The sequence below is a fragment of the Drosophila mauritiana genome, chromosome 3L, assembly GCF_004382145.1.
Source record: "Drosophila mauritiana strain mau12 chromosome 3L, ASM438214v1, whole genome shotgun sequence".
NCBI classification, from domain to species: Eukaryota; Metazoa; Arthropoda; class Insecta; order Diptera; family Drosophilidae; genus Drosophila; species Drosophila mauritiana.
In genome coordinates, this window is record NC_046669.1 from 18,589,691 (window position 1) to 18,608,851 (window position 19,161).

General features: G+C 41.7%; 5 protein-coding genes across 6 annotated transcripts; 2 read left to right on the forward strand and 3 right to left on the reverse strand.

Moving 5' to 3' along the window:
• The first annotated feature begins 7,216 nt into the window (after positions 1–7,216).
• Positions 7,217–9,092, forward strand: LOC117139554 (UPF0489 protein C5orf22). Its single transcript, XM_033301947.1, has 2 exons — positions 7,217–7,870; positions 7,986–9,092. The coding sequence occupies exons 1-2, from the start codon at positions 7,360–7,362 to the stop codon at positions 8,885–8,887; spliced, it is 1,413 nt and encodes a 470-aa protein (XP_033157838.1). The 5' UTR covers positions 7,217–7,359; the 3' UTR covers positions 8,888–9,092.
• A 106-nt stretch (positions 9,093–9,198) lies between these two features.
• On the reverse strand, positions 9,199–10,479 carry LOC117139558 (protein canopy homolog 4). The gene has a single exon (XM_033301953.1). The coding sequence runs from the start codon at positions 10,399–10,401 to the stop codon at positions 9,736–9,738; it is 666 nt and encodes a 221-aa protein (XP_033157844.1). The 5' UTR covers positions 10,402–10,479; the 3' UTR covers positions 9,199–9,735.
• Positions 10,480–10,590: 111 nt separating this feature from the next.
• LOC117139555 (ATP-dependent (S)-NAD(P)H-hydrate dehydratase) lies at positions 10,591–11,877 on the reverse strand. 2 transcript variants are annotated; one of them, XM_033301949.1, is made up of 2 exons: positions 11,491–11,877; positions 10,591–11,426 (listed from the first exon to the last, which is right to left on the reverse strand). In XM_033301949.1, the coding sequence occupies exons 1-2, from the start codon at positions 11,815–11,817 to the stop codon at positions 10,851–10,853; spliced, it is 903 nt and encodes a 300-aa protein (XP_033157840.1). In that variant the 5' UTR covers positions 11,818–11,877; the 3' UTR covers positions 10,591–10,850. The 2 variants fall into 2 exon arrangements, with proteins under 2 accessions (XP_033157840.1, XP_033157841.1); XM_033301950.1 differs by having other exon boundaries at positions 10,591–11,436; positions 11,491–11,578.
• Positions 11,878–12,149: 272 nt separating this feature from the next.
• On the forward strand, positions 12,150–13,278 carry LOC117139556. The gene is made up of 2 exons (XM_033301951.1): positions 12,150–12,437; positions 12,495–13,278. The coding sequence occupies exons 1-2, from the start codon at positions 12,390–12,392 to the stop codon at positions 13,254–13,256; spliced, it is 810 nt and encodes a 269-aa protein (XP_033157842.1). The 5' UTR covers positions 12,150–12,389; the 3' UTR covers positions 13,257–13,278.
• Positions 13,279–13,339: 61 nt separating this feature from the next.
• LOC117139557 (protein Gemin2) lies at positions 13,340–14,370 on the reverse strand. The gene is made up of 2 exons (XM_033301952.1): positions 14,074–14,370; positions 13,340–14,022 (listed from the first exon to the last, which is right to left on the reverse strand). The coding sequence occupies exons 1-2, from the start codon at positions 14,287–14,289 to the stop codon at positions 13,501–13,503; spliced, it is 738 nt and encodes a 245-aa protein (XP_033157843.1). The 5' UTR covers positions 14,290–14,370; the 3' UTR covers positions 13,340–13,500.
• Positions 14,371–19,161: the final 4,791 nt, after the last annotated feature.

The window sequence follows — 19,161 nt, forward strand, 5'->3', positions numbered from 1 at the left end:
CAGAAATCGCCTGGAAGGACAATTTCAAGGATATGCGGCGCGTGCAAAAATTTCTCCACAAACAACAAACTTGCTGCTGCGCCTGCGTTGCACTAGCTTTACATAAAACACACACCCATACACCCCATATACAGCTGTGTTCAAAAAAATAGCAGTGCTTGGGACCTGCGAGTTTAAGTTAAAAAATTCCTATGATTTACAATTTTAATGGTCAAATTTTTTTTATAATATCGTTAGGTATTTAATTTCAAACAATTTAGCAAATGTTTCACTTTTATTTCTTCAATAGTTTCGAAAATATAGATTAAAACAACATAATAGGTAGAAATTCAGGTGTTCACTAAAATAGCAGTGCTATGAAAAAATAGTAAAAAAAAATCAACTTGTCTTAGAACGAACTTAGTTTTTCTTTTTAATGTGTTAATTAGGGCCTAATACTTGGTTGGATAGCCTTTGTTAGCCAGCACAGCCTTACACCCACGCGACATGGAGTCCACCAGGTCCTGGCAACGTTAGGGGGGTATTTTTGACCATGCATCCTGCACAACTTGCCAAATCTGAGCCTTGGACGTCGGGGATTTCTTCGACACATATTGTTTAATGTCCCCCCACAGGTTTTCAATCGGGTTTAAATCGGAAGATGATGCTGGTCACTGCATTACATCTATTTTGTTTCGGGTGAACCTATTCTTAGCCGATGAGCTTCTGCGTTTCGTATCATTATCCTGTTGGAATGTCTTTTTTAAGGGTATATTATATTCAGAATATGACAGTAAGACATCACTAAGTATATTTGCATATGCGTTTTGGTCTATAATACCATAAATCATATGTTATGGACTCATACCATTGTAAAAAAAACAAGCCCATACCATAATTTTCGGTCCACCATGGTTGAAAGTCATCAGTGGGTGTTTTGGGTGGTACTCCGTGTTTGGAGGTCATCAGATATACTGGAGAGAACCAGTTCCACCAAATAGAACTATTTTTGACCCATCAATCCAAAAGATATTACGCCATTTGGAGACTGGCCAGATTAGGTAGGTCTTACGGAAGCTTAACCTTGCCTTAATATGCCTAGGGCTAAGTAGGGGATCCTTTTGTGGACTCCTCTCACAAACATTTTGATTCAGTAGTCATCTCTGAATAGTAACGTCGCTTATTCCCAAGTTCAGCTCAGACTTTATGTCCCCAAAGGATGCAAAAGGATAGACTTTGCTGTAACAAACTATGCGCCGATCCTCTATATCTGTGGTTTTACGTATGGTACCACGGTTTTCGGGCTTCCATTCATATTTAATGGCATTGGATACCATTTTGGCAGAACATTCAAGGGTTTTTTGAATATCCTTATATGTTTTTCCTTCCTTTCTAAGCTTAAAAATTAACATTCTTTTCTCCTGGGAGCAGTGGTGTCCTCTACCCACTAAAATAAAATTTTTTGAATTTTTTTTTAATTTATTGCCCTTTAAAATATACGAATTATCTTAACCAAACTCACTTTTTAGAAAATATTGATCATTTCGAGACTTTACGATGGACAAAACCAGAGACTGCTATTCTTATGAACAGCCTAAAAGTGGTGAATTTGCTCAAGAATGTAAATAAAAAAAGGATAACATGAAAAACTGACGGGATTTTCTTTTTTTCTATATCTATACATTCCATTTTACAAAAATAAGTGGAATAAAAAGTGGATTCCAAAAAGGGACATGGAGAAATACATTTGTGTTTCTTAGTTTCCATCGCACTGCTATTTTTTTGAACACAGCTGTACCGTTAGGTAAGGCCCAGCACAACGTGCTATTACATATATACAAACGAACGACTTTCGAGCACAATTTTCATGAATGAAAGTCCCACGCAGCAGCGAAAACCGTTGGAGCAATAAAGAAAGCCAGGCAGACAGAGACGGAGACAGTCGGCGGGGGAAAGAAACGGCCATACGAAATCCATGCTCAGCCCACGCATTTCTCGCTGCTCACTTTCGGCTTGGCACGCGGCTCCTGAGATTCCAAGGGCGTAATTCCCCAGGACTTTACTCTGCTTTCGTCCCTGGCGCGTGGGAGGCCAGCCGCTCGTCGGCCGGAGGGGGCGGGGTGGCAAGGCAAGGGAGCGCACTGGGAAAAATTCGGTCACTTTAATAAGCTACATTTCATTTCAGCAGTCTTAACACAAAGAAAATATGCGTACTTTGAAAATGGTAATAGTAGTAGAAAATAGCTTTTTTAATAAAAACACACAAAAAATATATATGTATTTATTTATATATATTTTTTGTATTATAGAAAATAGAATATATGTATATAATTATGTACATATTTAGTATTATAAATATATAATTTTGAAAGTCGTTTATATCGTCGTTATATATAATATATATTTCTATTCCAAACACATTTTTTAATATATTTAAATTTTCCCTACATCCATTAATAACACATATTTGTAAAAATATTAAATCAAGTGCAAATACACATATTACCATTCATTTTTGTGTTCATCGAAAGTTGTACCTAATTACCATCAGTGTATCACTCAAGTATGAAGGAATTAGAAGTAAGCACCTGGATAGCTGTTTCAAAAGGCTGCTCAATTGCACGTACCGAGTGTCTTTGGGGGGCTGGCCTTGGCGATACATATATTTCTGACAGTGTAGCTGAAGCCAAGGTCGGTAGTCCTCATGGCTTCATTCTTCGATGACACAAGTTCAAAGTCTGCTCGCAGCCAAAAGGGAACACCCAACCCACTTGTATAGCTCAATGAATCACTTTGGAGCATTATCTTTGCTATAGCAGGAAACTGATGTCGAAAGTGAAGAATTCAATTTAATTTCTGCACCTCACGATTGTCAATCGAAATTGCGCAAGATACGGCCTTTACCTTGATTATCAGGCCACACGTTTAATCAATATGAAGATGATGACGCTTTCCCCAGTGTTCAGATACAGTGCATATATAGATCAGTCATAGCCATTTCGCTTTGAATGAGTTCTGATAGCGCGGAAAGTTCTGAGAAATGGGGAAAATATAGATCATGGTGATTCGCAATGTGCGATACTACTTATATGTATGATGTTTGTAGGGTTTTATTCATTATCTGGCGTTATTTTTCCACTTATTGCATGTGATTTATCAAAGAAAGTGACATTCTCATGTTATCAAGAAGGACCATTAACTGCGTATACTTTCTAACAGATATTTCGCAGCAAGTTATTAGTTATCACTGTTCATAGTTGCAAAACTCATTTGAGTATAACATATTTGTTGCAATGAGATGGAGATTGCCTTTTAATTGTATATTCTAATTATTTGGACTTTTATCAACTAGCTGAAGCAATATAATTATTTGTTAAATGCAGTTAGTTAGCTCCGCAGAATTCTCCCACACTAGTTTTGCATTCTGCTTTACTGACCTAAAACAACTGAAATGGGATTAAGAATTGGCGCGTCCGCTTATCTGCCATTCATGTTTCCGTTTCGCCCGTTCAGAAATGTGTGTACTCACACTCACATTCGCACTCGCACTCGCAATTGGGTTCGAATCCAGCCCACATCCATATATCCATGTCCATGTCCAGCCCCCAGAGTTCCGTTCCGCGAGATCTCTGTGAATCACTCGCCCATATGAACAGCGGATGTCGGTGGGCGCCACGGGTCTCTAGAATCAACAATCGTCGATCAACAATCGTCGATCAACGTGCGTTTGACGTTTGACCAGAGCGAAGAGGCTGAAGTATCTCACAGATTCTCAATATCTCAATATATACATATGTTCCCAATCTCCACGATTCTGGGCACTCCGATGACGTCGTTCCAGACAAGTGTTGGTTTAAATTGGTAGCCAAAACGGTGATAAAAAATTTTATTAATATTTAATAACGGTTTTGATTTAAACAGACTTCAATAAATAAACCCAGATTTAACAAGTTATGAAGAAATATAAAAAATATGCCCATTTATGTAACAATGCAATTAACATTTTTCGTTTTAGAATACTATTTGATAATGTCTTAGTGGATTTTGACTTATATACCAAATGGAATGCATAAGTTGACAAGAAATCCAAGTTTCATAACAATATATCTCTCCTAATCTGAAGTTAAGCAATTCGTCTTTGTAGAATGTGAATCCCCTTAGAGAGTATCTGTTGCCAGTGCTAAAAAATGTCTAAAAATTCAGATCTGCACCGGACGCTAAAAAAGAAGAAAGGATGACGAGTCGGGGCGGCAGATGTGAAGGAATCTTTTGGCTTTGAGCGCCCACGCGAGCAAAAGTTGCGATTGATACGAAACAAACGGCGACCTGACCAAACGACGTACCCATTCAGCGAATTAGAATGCGAATGACGTTGGTTGTACTCACTTTGGGATTGGTTTCGTCTGGCCCTCTGACTCATTTCACTTTGGCCACTTCACTCACGGCGGCTTAAACAGCAGCCGGTGCCACGTGTTCCTTCCAAAGGGGAAAGTAATGTAAAGTAAAATAAAATTAAATAAAATTCACAGGGCCAAAGGATGTGGGGCACCTACGCCAGACTCAAAATCCTGTTGACGTCATTCGGGGGCTGCTCAATGAATTTTCTGCACTTTCTTTTGCGGCTTACTGATTGCAAAAGTTGCAAATAACTTTATTCATGGCTTAGTCAAGATCACGTGTTTGAAGATATCACGTGGGAAAGAACTACGATTTAGGATTAGAAGCTAATTTTGTTGCGTGTACCATTTTTAAATAATTTTTATAAATATTCATATATTTATATTCACACCCGATAACGGAATTCTATATAATGATGTGTGTATGTAACTGGTAGCACTGGTGGCTATAAAGTATAATGATATATGCATGTAAATAAATACTTAATACTTAAAAACTTATTAATTACTGTACTGAACTGTGTTAAGATTGTTTACACTTAAAGATTGAAAATAATTCATAAAAACTGTCTAAGATTATATTAAAGTTTAAAGTTTATGATTATATGATAAAGTATAAAAGTATTCTAAAAGGTTGTTTATAAGTTTTTGTGGATAATAAGGATTTTTTTTAAATATTCGAAAATCTTAATGTTCATCTGATTATTGTATTTTTGAGTGGCAATCTAAAAGTATTATTTAGAATCTCATTCAATTATTATCTTTTTTTGGTGTTAACTTTATAGGATTGCATTCTAAAGTAGAGCAATCAAGAGCCCAAATTCCTGCCCCCTTCCGCTTAATTTTGCCATCGTCATCGTGGTTGTCATCGCCCATCCGTGCCATCCTTCCCCAATTGACTCGGCGGAGGGGCCAACGAAGGTTAATGCGAGCCAGTGTTTGACCTCCAGGGTCAAGCTGAAGGCAAATTAATTGCGCGAATTGGGTGGGACAGCTAGAGAAAGCGCGGAGCTGCTGTAATTGATACAAGAACAAAATCGAGAAGCCAAATTGCAGCCAATTGATCGAGTTAAGGGGCCGATGCTCTCGAAGTTGGCACTTCCGTTGTGTCATAGGGGTTTGGAAATCCCAAAAACTATTTCTCCCAGTGTGCCAGCGAACTCGTTAATTATGTTGACCCAAGTAACTAAAAAGTATAGATCCTTTAAGGGCTCTTCCCCCTTAATTACTACTCTAAGACTTACAATGCGGCATAATATTTTGATCTGCAAATCAACTTTTACTTAGTGATTACTTTAATAACAATTTGATAAGAGAATGTGTTAATTTTCAAGTACTATTTGGTTAGTTTCAAGTGTTTACAACTGCAATGAAATGAAAGACTTCAACGGGAACAGACTTAAAACCTAAACGGATTGATTAAGATATCTTGGTAGTAAAGATTTTACGTGGCAACGTGGTGCTCGGCGTAATGGACGCCACCGAGGGTGTTTCGGCCCACGCGAAAATTTGGCCAAAAATAAAATGTAAACGGTAATAAAAGAAGAGTGTCGCCTATGTACAGCGACACCCACAAGAGTCTATATACAGTTATGTTTTTGATAACGCTCGACGGCGGAAACATTGCACGCCAACGCCCGAGCAGCGCAGTCAACGCTTTTCCAGACAACCAAGCCGCGCCATTCATTTCCACCAGCTGCAAAGGGCGAAAAAGACAGCCGCAGATACGAGCGCTCAGATACAGATACAAAGTCGAACTCGCAGATACACAGACACACACACACACAGCAGCAGCGTTTTACGCATTCCAATCAGCCATGTGGGCGTCCGATTCCCCGCTGCAAATGCAAATGTATATATATACATGCAGACATACAAAATGTATACTTACTACATATGTACAGATATAATAAAAACTTATGAATGAAAAGCTTCTGCGCAGCGTGGGCGGAGTGCTGGGCCAGCTTTCTGGGGGCTGAAAGCTCTAGAGGCCGCTCAGCTCCCCCCACCACCCCTCTCTCACTCGATGGCAATCGCATTATGCCAGCGTCCAAGCTGCGGATACACACGGAATATTGATTGGAGGCAAAGTCTCCAAATCTGAAGTAACCTTGAAATGTGGGTGGCCGGTGGGGCGAAGGTTGTGGATAAAGGGGATGGTGGTGGGGGGGGGGGGGGGGGGGGCTGGAGCTGAGTGTGAGACATTTGGATTGCGGATGGCAAAGAGCTCGTGTGCTGGCTGAGCTTATAAAGTGCTGTTTAATTAATGAACTGCTGTTCGAAAAATGGTTTCAAGAACTTGCAAATCGAAATTCAAATCTTTCCTTGGTTGCACGAGAGTCGCAGAAAGAAGTTTACTGCCAAGTGTCTCGACTATGAGATACTCTCTTATTACATTCCATTTTCAAAGTTCTTCGTCACCTAAAAGTCGTTTACCACTAATACTTACAGTCAAAGTAATATAAATATAATATGCTCTAAATACAGCTATATTCTAATAATATTGAAATCTTTTTCTAGAGTTTTAAAAGTATGCTCGCTCTATGTTCTGTTTTTTCAGATGATGAATAATATTTCGTAAATTTAAAAATCCGTAAACTAAGATTATTTTCAAAATTTTTAAAATTAAAAAATAAATTTTATTTAAAATTGTACCACAAATACTTTACTTCTCAAGTAATTGACAAAATAAGGTACAATATATGTGATATGTGTAGAAAAAACTTTTAAATTAAACGGATATAACTTTATTCGATATATCGATAGTTGGGACCTATGTAATGTGACCTTATTATAGGGTTACCATTTTGTGCAATACGGGCAACTTGTGCTCGAGCACAAGCTGGTCACACTGCCAAACAGCTGTTGATGGTCAAAGACCCCCAAAAAATTAAATACAAAAGAAATTAAGTCTGCTTACCGTGCAAGTAATCGAACAGTGTGCTAAGGACCCAGTCGTACAGTCGAAGCAATCCCAACGGAAATGGAATCGGATACGCTGGACCAGGAGAGTGCCGCGGCCGCTCTAAAAAAACTATCGCCAAGTGAAAGTCCCGAAAGTTCGAAGAAATGGGAGCCGACTTCGGATGAGGGGGTTGCGGCGGGTGGGGGAGAAGAGGCGCCGCCAACAAAGAGACAAAAGACTGCAGACGAAAAGAAGGAGAATCGGGAGGAAGACGAGGATAGCGAGGAGAGCGTTGATGAGGAGGAGGATGATGGCGAGGGCATCGTCCAGATTGGCGGCACAATCAGCCCAAGGCACTTCCAGCGCATCCCCGTCTTTATCGTCGACTACCACAACGATGTGCTGGAGTTCATCTACCGCTGCTTTGCCACCCGCCACCTTCCGCTGCAGAACAACACCCTCGTCCACTTCGACTCGCATCCGGATCTGGTCATTCCCCGGCACATTGCCGCCAGTTCCACCTACCAAAAGGACACCATGCTCAACGAGCTCAGCATCGAGAACTGGATCATGCCCACACTCTATGCAGGTGAGGATTTCTTATTAACTGTGATGAGTCTAATGATATTAAGTAGCTATTTATCATCTATTATCATTATCATTTGATAATTTCTAATAATTTATTATATATTTCTTGCTTTTAGGACATTTCAACCGCGTCGTGTGGCTGAAGAACTCGTGGTGCCAGCAGCTGCCCACTGGCAGGCACGACTTTAAGGTTGGACAAAAGGACGATCGCATTGGAGTGGACTGTCCGTTGGACTACTTTATTGCCGACGGCAACTACTGCACTACGGAGGATCTGCAGGATGCAAAGAGCGTGGAGCTGCAGGTCCACGATGCAGACAACGAAAGCCTCAATCCGAAAGAATTCCTAACGGAGAAGGACGCCAAGGGATTTGTGCTGGACATAGACCTCGACTTCTTCAGCACCTCCAACCCGTTCTTGGAAATATACAAGGATGCCGATTGCTACAATCAGCTGAAGGAGATCTTCCACTTTGAAAGCGTGGAGAAGGTGAAGAAGTCGGGCACGGCTACTATAGCAGATTATTTGGCCACGGCGGAGAGGCGACAGACTCAGTTGGATGCACTGAAGACGATTTTCTGGCATCTGGAGGAGGAGCGCAATTTCGAGGGGCTGGAGAAGCCGGACGAGACCGTGGTCACGCCCGAAGTGTACGCCAAAATTGTGAAACTGGCCGATCAGCTGCAGGAGAAATATCCAGACGATGAAATCGACTGGCATTTGATCTTCGATTCGGGCAGCACCACCGATAATAATGGCTTGCCACACCACATCAGCACCGCCGAAGAGTTGGAAGCGTACTTTGCTAACTTCAAGAGATTCTTACAGCGCCTGCCAGTTCCTCCAGTGGCCATTACGATGGCGCATTCCGCTCAGGATGACTACTGCCCCCAGGATCAGGTGGCATTCATCGAGGAATGCGTTCTACGCCTGCTTAAGGAGGTTTTCGGCGAAAGACTGCACGACAAAGCCATCCTGCACTATATGGACGATCCTTGGGATGTGATGAAGCTCTAAGCTTATGGATAACTAGAGGTTCTCCCGCCCGCCACTGCGAATTAGATTCTGAATTTACAAAACTCGTTTGGGCGGGAAAACCACACGACTAAAAGATACCCGTAGTGATTTCGAATTAGAACCTAATGATGGAAAATCCAATACTAATTATAATAATATTTTTTACTTTGAAATATACGCGAAGTATTTATTACAGACAATTAAACGAACTCATTTAATGAAAATTGGGTATAGTCAATATAATTTGTTTGTAAACTTTGAAAGGTTTTGTGACGAGATCCCTATTAAACTGACCCAGTAAAATCAATATATGTATGCACAGATTAACTATATTTAATGTTAAATACTAAACTTTAGTTAAACAATTTACAGGTATTGAAGGATAACTCTCTTCCATTCAGTGCCATAGGTTCCTAGAAAATGCCCAAAATCTCATTTATTGACATGGAGTGGCATAAACACCTGAATTTCTGGCTGGGGGTTATGACTGGCCACCACATCGAGGGCAGTCAACTTTTAATTGTCGACCCCAATTCGTGGCCGAAATCAATAAGCCAATGGCCCCAGGCGAAACTTTCAGTAGCATTTTGTGGCTCAGTCGTTGTGGAAGTCATACAGATTAAGTTGAGAGACGTAGTGAGTTCACTTAAGCTAATTAAACACTTTTCGCTTTGTTTTATAGGTGGTAAAACTTAAACTGATTTCCATTTCGAAAAAAGTAAGAACATTCAAAAACTAAATTTTGAGTTACTTTTAAAAATTGTATCGACATCTGCACTACACCTACTTTTTTCGACATGGAATTACAATATGGTAGGGATTCCTAGGATATACTTGGATTACTTAGTTCACAGCTCTTCCTTGTCGCCCTTGGCTTTTTCCTTTTTGGCCTTTCTGGCCTCCGGTGGAGCAAGTTGCTCCTTGAGGCATTCCCTTTCGGCCTTTTTCTTGAGCACATGGTCCTCGCAGAGATGCTTCTTCAGTGACTTCTCATCCTGGTGCTTAAAGTACCAGTCGCTGATGGTTTCCTCGTACTCCTCCAGTAGGTTTTCGCACTGGGTCTTCATTTGGGTGACCTCCACGGGGGGCTTGTCCCACAGCTCGTAGGGTATTCCTAGATCTACCTTGACGCCCTTGTCCACAAGGCCATGGAGCGTCTGGAAGGTCTGGGACATTCCTTTGGCGAATCTCGTGCTGTCAGAGCGTTCCTTGTGCAGATTGTACTCCAGCACTCGCTCGCACACGTTCTCCAGGGACTCGAGCAGTCGCAGTTCGCTGCGCCGGTATTCAGTGCGCTTCTTGGGCTTCACATCGTCCACGGAGTATCCGATTTCGATCACGTCGTGCGACTTGCCGGTTTCTCCAAGTCGAGCCTCCAGTTCGGTGGCCAGGATTTTGCAGGCTTCGCAGCGATTGGCGTAGCGAACGCCTTGCTCCTCCTCGGGCGAATCAGCTCCGGCTAACTGCAGGACGACACAGAGTGCCACAAAGACAGGCAGTCCTTTGAGGAGCATTTTCACTGCTTGCTAAATTCGAAAACAATAATAAACCTGACGTGGAAATGCCGCTCGCGATAAGACCAGTGCTGCAAAACACCAACAACCGAACGGAACTGACGGTTTAGCTTTTTCCCGCCATTACCTTTGATTTATTAGCCTACATAGGTTATAAAAAATTTTATTTTATTTATGAAAAACGGTTTATTAATATCAATCAATTTTGTTTCATAACATTTTTGCTGTAACAAGTTTTAACTTTCAAATTAACGAGCCAGATGTTCCTACGCTGTTTAAATGCAATTAGAAAATCTGGTTTTTACTAATTCCCATACAATTTACATCCATTAAAGACATTAAAAATCCCACGATAATTGAAAATTCTGTTAATGGTCGCCCCATTTTAAAGTACAAACAGCTTGGCTTAGTTCAAAGTCCGAGTTCAAGTTCAAGTCACCAGTAAAAGCCTATTGAGGATCGCTGTTTTCGAACTCGGTCTGAAATACGCTGGGTATTTGATTGACCATGTCACTGGCCAGCAGGCTGCGGCCAAACTTCTGAAATGCAGCCGCGTTTAACTTCTTCACAAAGTAACTAGAGGCACATGCAGCTACCAGGGCGGGATTGGGTTCACCCGACTGCAGTGACCACGAGAAGAAGGTGGCCAAGGATCCGGAGAGCAGGTCACCTTGACCACCGCACCTGCGACCGGATCCGCCAGTGGGCATTGAGTGAACTTCGTTGCAGTGGGGGAGGTAGATCCTGTCGTTGGCGCCCTTTTCCAGGACAGCAACTCCGGCTCCCAGGAGGGACATTTTCTGGCGCGCCGCCTGGTCATCCTCGCCAAACAGTCTCTGGAACTCCATGACATTTGGCGTGAGTATGACATTCGGCTGTCCACAGATCAGATTCAGATTGTCGTTGAGCAGAAACAGTCCATCGGCGTCTATGACAACTGGTTTCTTGGTGTCCATGCACAGCTTGAGTACGTTGGAGGCCGTTTTCAGGATGCCCGGCTCCCGACCCAGGCCAGGTCCAATAACCTTAACGATTCTAAATTTAGCATTTAATTGCATAAATCTAGCATATATGTGGGGGGCTACTCACAACGACGTGGAGTCGCTCCAACCAGGGCGTTATTCTCTCCACTGCATCCACACAGTCCAGCACTGGATGCACGATAAGATCGGGACTGTAGGACTTGATAATGGCCGACGCATTCGAATGGCAGAACACATGCGCCAGGTCAGCGCCCACTCTTATCGAGGAAATGGCCGCGAAGTAGGGCGCTCCGGTGTACTCCAGCGACCCACCGATCACTCCAATGCGTCCGTACTGTCCCTTGTGCTTGTTGTTCACCAGCTTGGGCACCACCGTCTTGAACAGTGCCAGCAGCTTGGGCAGGTGCACGGGAATATCCGTAACTGCAGACATCTCTACCGGCAAATGGTTTCCTTTGTGTACTGCTGTTTATTATTACTGTGGCTAGTGATGCACATTGTGCTCGGATTTGCTATCGGTTGCTGCTATCACTGTGAGAAATACTTTATTCCCACGGAAGCCGCATTTTCGGTAGTTAAAGGTAAAGCTTTGAAAATGTGAGTTACTTGGAAATGGAACTTTGGAAAAATATGATTAAGCTAAGCTATTCTAAAATAGATTTTTAAAGAATTTTATTAACATATTTTTATAATATTTGTTTTGTTTTGAAAAGCTTTATTTAAAAACTACTCAATTCTTTAAGTATTGTAAAGTTATACTATGCATTCTATACACATCACTTTCCTCTAGACTTGTCTCATTTCAACTCCTTTGCTTATCAATCAAAGTTCCCAGGGTTATCGGCCAGTAATCGACTTTGAAATTCACTTTCAACCGCTGCCCCGGCAACCAGTGGCTCCAAAACAAAGAACCATGCGCTTTCGCCCCCCAATTCCCGATTCCCGCGCCAACAATTGGCTTCTTTCCATCAGCCAAGTTGACTTTCACTTAGAATCAGGCAGGAAATGTCCCACAAGAGATTCTACGTAAAGTTAGACCTGCAGCTCCATGCGGTTTGTGGTTATATCGATGCTGAGTAGCTATGACTTCAAGACTCCTTCCACTTTCAGCTCACTTGCCCCGGCGTTTGGCTGTGCTCACACGGATATTTGGAGGCCACCATCAAGACCTTGGGCTACTACTTTAGAACAGGACCCATGGAACCTCGCTTTCCGATGCTGTGCCACGATCAGTTCACGATGGAGGGATACTTCAAGAGCGTGGGCTGCCTGGAGGAGATGCACGAGCTACTGAAAGCTGAGCAGCTGGAGATAACCGTCTGGCAGAATGGCCGAAGGTTGGCCTACTTTGTGGGAAGTCTCTCGGATGTGATGCAGCCCACGTTTCCGCGACTGAGCTGTGCCCACAGCTCCAATGTTCAGCTGTTGATGAAGGCGACGCCTGCTTTTCCGGGTATCCTGGCGCCCAAGGTCGAGCTATCTGCGCAGTTGACCACGCAGGATCGGAAAAAGGTGTGCAGCTGCTCCAGTAGCAGGGAGTACTCTGTTCCTCCCGTCAATCGCCACGTCGAGAGCCGCTGCCTGGGCCATTTGGATCAGCCGCGAAAGCAGCAAACCGTGTGTCATGGCAGGCAATTCAATTGTTGTCCCAGTGGCAGTTACACCGCTTGCAGAGCTGGCTCTCCTGCCCAACAGAAACAGCAGGAACGGCGATTGTCATCCTGCTCCAGCACAACGCAATTAAGTAGTCTTAGCCAGAGTTCCTCAATGACGCAGTGCAGCCACTTGTCCAGTTGCAGTTCTCCTTTGGATGAGCATCACAACAGCTGCGATATATGCCAGGCCTACAGGCGTATGTTTCCATCTTACTGAATAAATTAGAAAAATTATTTATGTAAACGAGTCTTATTTGTTTTCAGTACATTTTAATGAATTTTTCGACTTTTTATGATCTAATTTTGAAATTTAAAAGTAGTATCTAAACGTAGAGTAATTATATAAACACAATTATTAGCTTAGCTTCTGGGCTTTTTAGTTAACAAAATAGTCGAATTTGCGCTTATATTAGGGGTTTCTAAACTGGGAATATACCGATACCTACCTATGCCTATGATACCTATATGTAATCCTTGAAATCATTCTGTGCGAAAACCTGAACGGTGAGCGTTAGTAGAAGATTGTAGGGGGCTGCCCGCTGCACTTCATCCTCCTTTAGTTGATTTCTCAGATGGATGCAGGTTCGGGCAATGTATCGAAGGGTGCTGAACACGTGGGGTTCCAGTGGAAGGTGGAGGCAGACCAAGGTGGCATACAGCCAGCGAGCTAGCCAGACATCTTGGAGAAGGTCCGCCGTGGTGTTGGGATCCTGCAGCCACTTGCTGAGCATTTCCAGCAAGATCTCCAAGTCGTTTTGGGTCAAATGGAGCAAGGTGCTCAGGAGAGGCTGCTGATTCCGGCAGAATTCCTTCCATTTCTCCTGGTCCGAAGACAAAGGCGGTTCCCCGGACTGGTCGTAGTTGTTGTTGGCCAGCTCTTTACGAAGGACTAGGACCTGGGAGCGGGCTGCTTGGAAGGATTTAACTTGCTCACTCCGCCATTCGGGAGTGGGCAGCAGGCACTTGAACGGAGGCAACTCGGGCTACAAAATAGTTAGTTAGTAACTGCTTAATGGAGAGTAAGCCCAACTTACATTATCCAACATCTCAAGTGTGGTATTTCCCGTGTTATTCCTGATTTTGGATGGTCTTTTGGTCACCACAGCTGGACATCGCTTCCTCTCGTAGAACATGTGCATTAGGTACTCTTCGCCGGACTCCGGCGGCTTCTGGGGGTCAAAACTGCTATCCGGCTCACAGATCTCCAGTGCTTGGAGTTGAAAAGTCTGATCTTCGGGCTCATGCTGCATGTTTACACTGTATTAATCTAAATTTATGTTGAATTGTTCGTGCAAACTCGAAGCCGCCAAGCAGTGTGACCGTTCGCAATGTGCCCCTGAAATACCGAGTAGTGTTGTAGGGTTGCCAACTTCAAGAAGTGTGATAACGGTAATTTCAAATTGGAATGAGGTTAATAATAAACATACAACATTTTTTTAATGATTTTTAAGTCAATAATGCTTAGAAAATGTGAAAAATATTTCAAAATCATCGTGTTGGTCCTTTTTTCAGTGCTTGTATAATGTTGAACGTATTTCAAAGTGTTTTTTTTTGTGGGAAATTTATCAAAGTATATTTTTATACAAACAGAAAAGCAAATGAGTGTGTTGGTGATAGTTACATATCTTTTGTGTTACTCTTTTTTTAAATAAATGTTGAATATCATTTAACTTTTGTATAACAAATGTTGTTAAAACTCAATTTTTGTTTTCCCCTGAAGTTGTTCTTCGTTTCATACATGGTGACTTGTTACTAATTGACTTTAGTAATAATACTATTTTGTATACATATTACAATTGATTTTGCTTTACAAGCTTAAATTGGTAACTCGAAATGTTCTTAAAAGGAGTGACCTTTAATTCGCTGAAAATTTTATGCTAAAAGAAAGAGATACTTAAGCTTCTTAGGAGCAATTACCTTTCACGAAACACTTTGTGCGTTCGTTTTTTCTAAACATTTTAAATTTAATCACTTGGAGGAGTGGAAAATTTGTTTTCTTGCTGCCAAAAGGACATTCTTACACAAGCCGCACGCACGTTTATTTTTAATCAACGGCAGGCCAAGACAAAGCGATCTTGGCCATATAACAAAGCCCGATTGTACGCCGCACTTACCCGGCAGCCCGATGTCCTCCTGCGAGTCCTGCAAGTCCCAGGACTACGGCAATAATAGGACTATAAAAAAGGAATTTCATAATTGTCTTACCAGAGTGGACGGACAGTCGGGACGGGAGTCGGGACAGTGACTGGGAATCGGGCCCGATTTCAGGTTAAGCTTCAGTTCCAGCCTCAGGTGTGTGCGTGTGCGGCTTTTGTGTTGGATCCTTGGGGCCGTAAAATAGCCCGCAAGGAGCAGAGCGGCAAAGGAGCAGGCTGGGCTCAATTAGCTGTCAGTCGCAGGCCGAACTTGGACCCGCCCGAATCTCCGCCTTCTGTTTGCTCACCTCGCCATTGAATTGGCACATAGTCGTGCCGGGCAAGTGCTGATTAAGCTGCCTGTTTTAGCGTATGCATTAAATTTAAAATTCATTAAAACAAAGGTCAGAGCACAAAATACATTAGCCAAGAGCACAGAGAATAAAATGAAAATATCATAGAGGGGGCAGTCATATGTTGTGGATTGAAATTGCGGAAATGTCGGCGGCTGCTAAAGTTTATTTCCGTCCAGAGAAAAAAACAATCAGCTAAATTATATTTGCAATTAATATAGCAGAAAATTAGTAAAAACTAATAAATAAAAACAACAAAATTTCTAAAATTCCTTACTTATTTCAAGTAGATTCCTTTTTTTTAAACTTTATGGCCCTTAAGGGTTCTTCCTCTGCTTAGTTTATGACGAAAATCATAAAAGAATTGTTAAAAGGCAACAAAAACGAGGGAATTGGATGAAAGGATGTACGCCAGCAACATGACATGTTGCTTTTCTTGCCCCTCGGCCCCCTCGCTTTTGGGGGATTTTTCCCATTGCGTTGGGCGGGGAAAACCCACTGCACGCGCTTTCCGTTCGATTCCTTCCTTGTTCCTTTGGCTTTCGCTGCACTGAAGTTTCGAGTTTCCTTCCCGAGCGGCAAAAAATGTATCCGCATTTGTTTTCCTTTACTTTGCAGTCAGCAAAAATAATTTCCATGGTGCATGCTCACACAGTTTTCCCTCCAGTCCGTCGGCCTACGTTTGCATAAAGTATGCTGCCAAAATAATAAAAATACATATATATACATAAGGAAAATCTGAACTGCTTATCTGTTTGCGTTAGCTCGAGTGTGTGTGACAGTTTTCCAGCTTCTACTACTTTTCCTTTTGGCTGTTTTTCGTTCCCCTTGAAAGTTATTTGCCCGCAACAAATTTGTGCTGCATGCGCGCCTTTTAACCTTTTCCTTGTGTATCTTTAATCATTTTTAATTGAAATGTAAAAGGTCTGCGAATGCTTCGGCACAGAAGGTCTTATCTGGTTATATAACACCATTAGGGTTTTCCGTCCACATCCACAAAGTGGCCCCATCATCCAATTTGGTGGATCATCGCTCGCAAAATTTGTAGGCGAATCGCCTTCCTCGTGTACGCAGTTTAAAATTGAAATCAAATTTAGTTTGACCTTTGACAAAGGTTACGAACACACGCAATTGTGCTAAGGCTCAATAATTTCGAGCTTGAAAATATCTCGAAACATGGTAATAAATTGTGCAGCTCAATAATTTCAGAGGTCACCGAAACAAGACCACTGGGAGCCATTAAGGATTAGCAACTGGTTTTGAAATTTGGCCATCCTTCTAATAAAGCAATAAATATGTTAGGTGAATGTTTTTGAAATTCGCATGGCGTGGTTCAATGTTAGCTATTGTTGGTTAAATAATAATGACATTATAAGCAATTCAAATTAAATGGAATTATAATATTTAAATAGAAATATTTTCCCACAGCGTTCTTAAGTATCTTGAAATTTCTGTATCTAATTAACTGCAAAATATAGCCGAGAATCGGACAAATGGATTAAAGTTTTGAAGATGGCAAAACTAAAATAAGCTCGAAACAAATAAATTTATGCACATGTAATTTCCTTCTTTGATTGCATGCATTTATTCCTGTTTTCAAGTCCAATCTTTCATCTTCATGATGCCTACATATCAGCTCTTCCAAAAAAAAGGCGGAATATATTGCTCTTGTGCAGCGTTTTAGCAGGCCGACAAAATTTCAATTTCTGCCCAAGGCCCCACTGCAAGGACACATCCACAGTCAGAGTCAAGGACTCGACAGATGCTCGCTGCAGCTGCGCCCCGTATTTGCAACAAGTTTAAACACAAAGCGATGGCAAAAGCGAAATAAAGCAGGTGCATTTGCGGCTTGGCTCTCAAGGCGGCGGCTCGTGTGTGCTTAAGCCCCACCAAAATGGAGCCACCCAACCACCCACCTGCTAACTGTTGCCTACCACTTTTCAAATCATCCACATCCGCATGAGCATCCGATGCTCTGACAACCTTGGGTTCTAAAAATATACGGCCCGGGCGTATCAAAAGGTACAAATACAACGCAGACGGCATCAGAAATACACTCATAAAAAAAGTGGGCATAAAAGTACTCACTGCATGTACTTACTATCTTGTTATTTAAATAATATTTAATACAATATATGATTTATGACTCATTACTATTCGTGATCATAGTAAACGTACCAAATTTTATACATAAATACAGCAATAATTACTTTCTGTATCTAATTTCCTTTCAGTGAATCCGAGCAGAATCTGTTAAAAGATTTTAATGCGGCCAAAAGCAGAACTGGAAATTGAAAGTCATCATATAGGTCCGTTTCACATGCGGAGAATGGTGGAAAATTGCATTTCAATTATTTGGGCAATCGTAACGCACTCATTCTTCGCTGGTCACACGCTGCGTATACGTGATATGTTGCGCATACGTATATATATATATGCGTATATATACCCAGTAGCGATCGGAGGTCCTGAAAATTGTATTTACCCTTGTTATAGATTCGTCCACAGCCACCGACCGATTCCGCACTTGGGGCTTTTATTTTTGCTTCTCTGCGGTTTGCGTGCTTAATTATGCACCAGACCCCCAGAAAAGCATACGTATGGTATATGTGTATATATATGCATGTGTATATGTGGCAATGGACTCTTCCGGCCCCAAGCTCCTTTAATCCGGCCGGGCTTTCGTCAAATGTTCTGGCCTAGTTCGAGCAATCTGTGCCAAATGTCCTTTGCCTTGATTTCAGCCAGTGTTTTCATTCCATTTCGTCTGGCAGGGGAGTCGCTTTGGCCTTTATGGATAAATTAGTTGGCAACGCACACACACAGAAAAACGAATGGGTGTTACATGTGCCGCACATACGAGTATGTGTGTGCGTTCATATTTGCCCTGGCAAATCAAATTGGGTTTGCTTAATTATTTAGATTAGCAACTTACCCCAAAGACAACCGACGACAGCCCGATTTATCACACAAAGCCCGAAGAACTTTGCGAATTGCCCGAATTCCAACTGTGATTGCCTGGCTAAATGGGAAACTGGAGATTGAACCATTTTCAACTGGGCAAAGTTCCCAAAACAACTTATTTCCTGCCATTTGTAAAGTTCTCGTGGCCCATCAATCTGCGTCAGTTCGATTACGCAAATATGCAACGATGCCAGCTCACTGAGGATTCAATTATCAGTGGCACTTCAAACACGGCATGCATTTTTAATGAACTTCAACTGAATAACTTGGTTAATAAAATATACCTTTAGCTGGCTGCTGAAATAATAATGACAACTAATTGTTGACCGATTTCTTTTAATTACGCCGCATTAGTTTTGACTATTTTTGAACAGTTGAATGCATTCCCTTTTATAATCGAATGAATAAAATGGTTCATGGTTAATTTTACTCATTTCGTGATATTCATGTTTTATTCTTTTAATTAATCTTTAATTGAAAGCAATTAAAATCTTCGAGTTCTGTGGGGAACATAATTTTAAAACCAAATTTGAAAAATAATCAATATTTGGATAAATTTCATGGGCAGTTATGTATGAGTGTGTATTATTATCATTTGATATGATACAATAAAATAATATTAAGAAAAATTTATATATGCTACAAATTGTTTTCTATTTTTTTCCCCCTC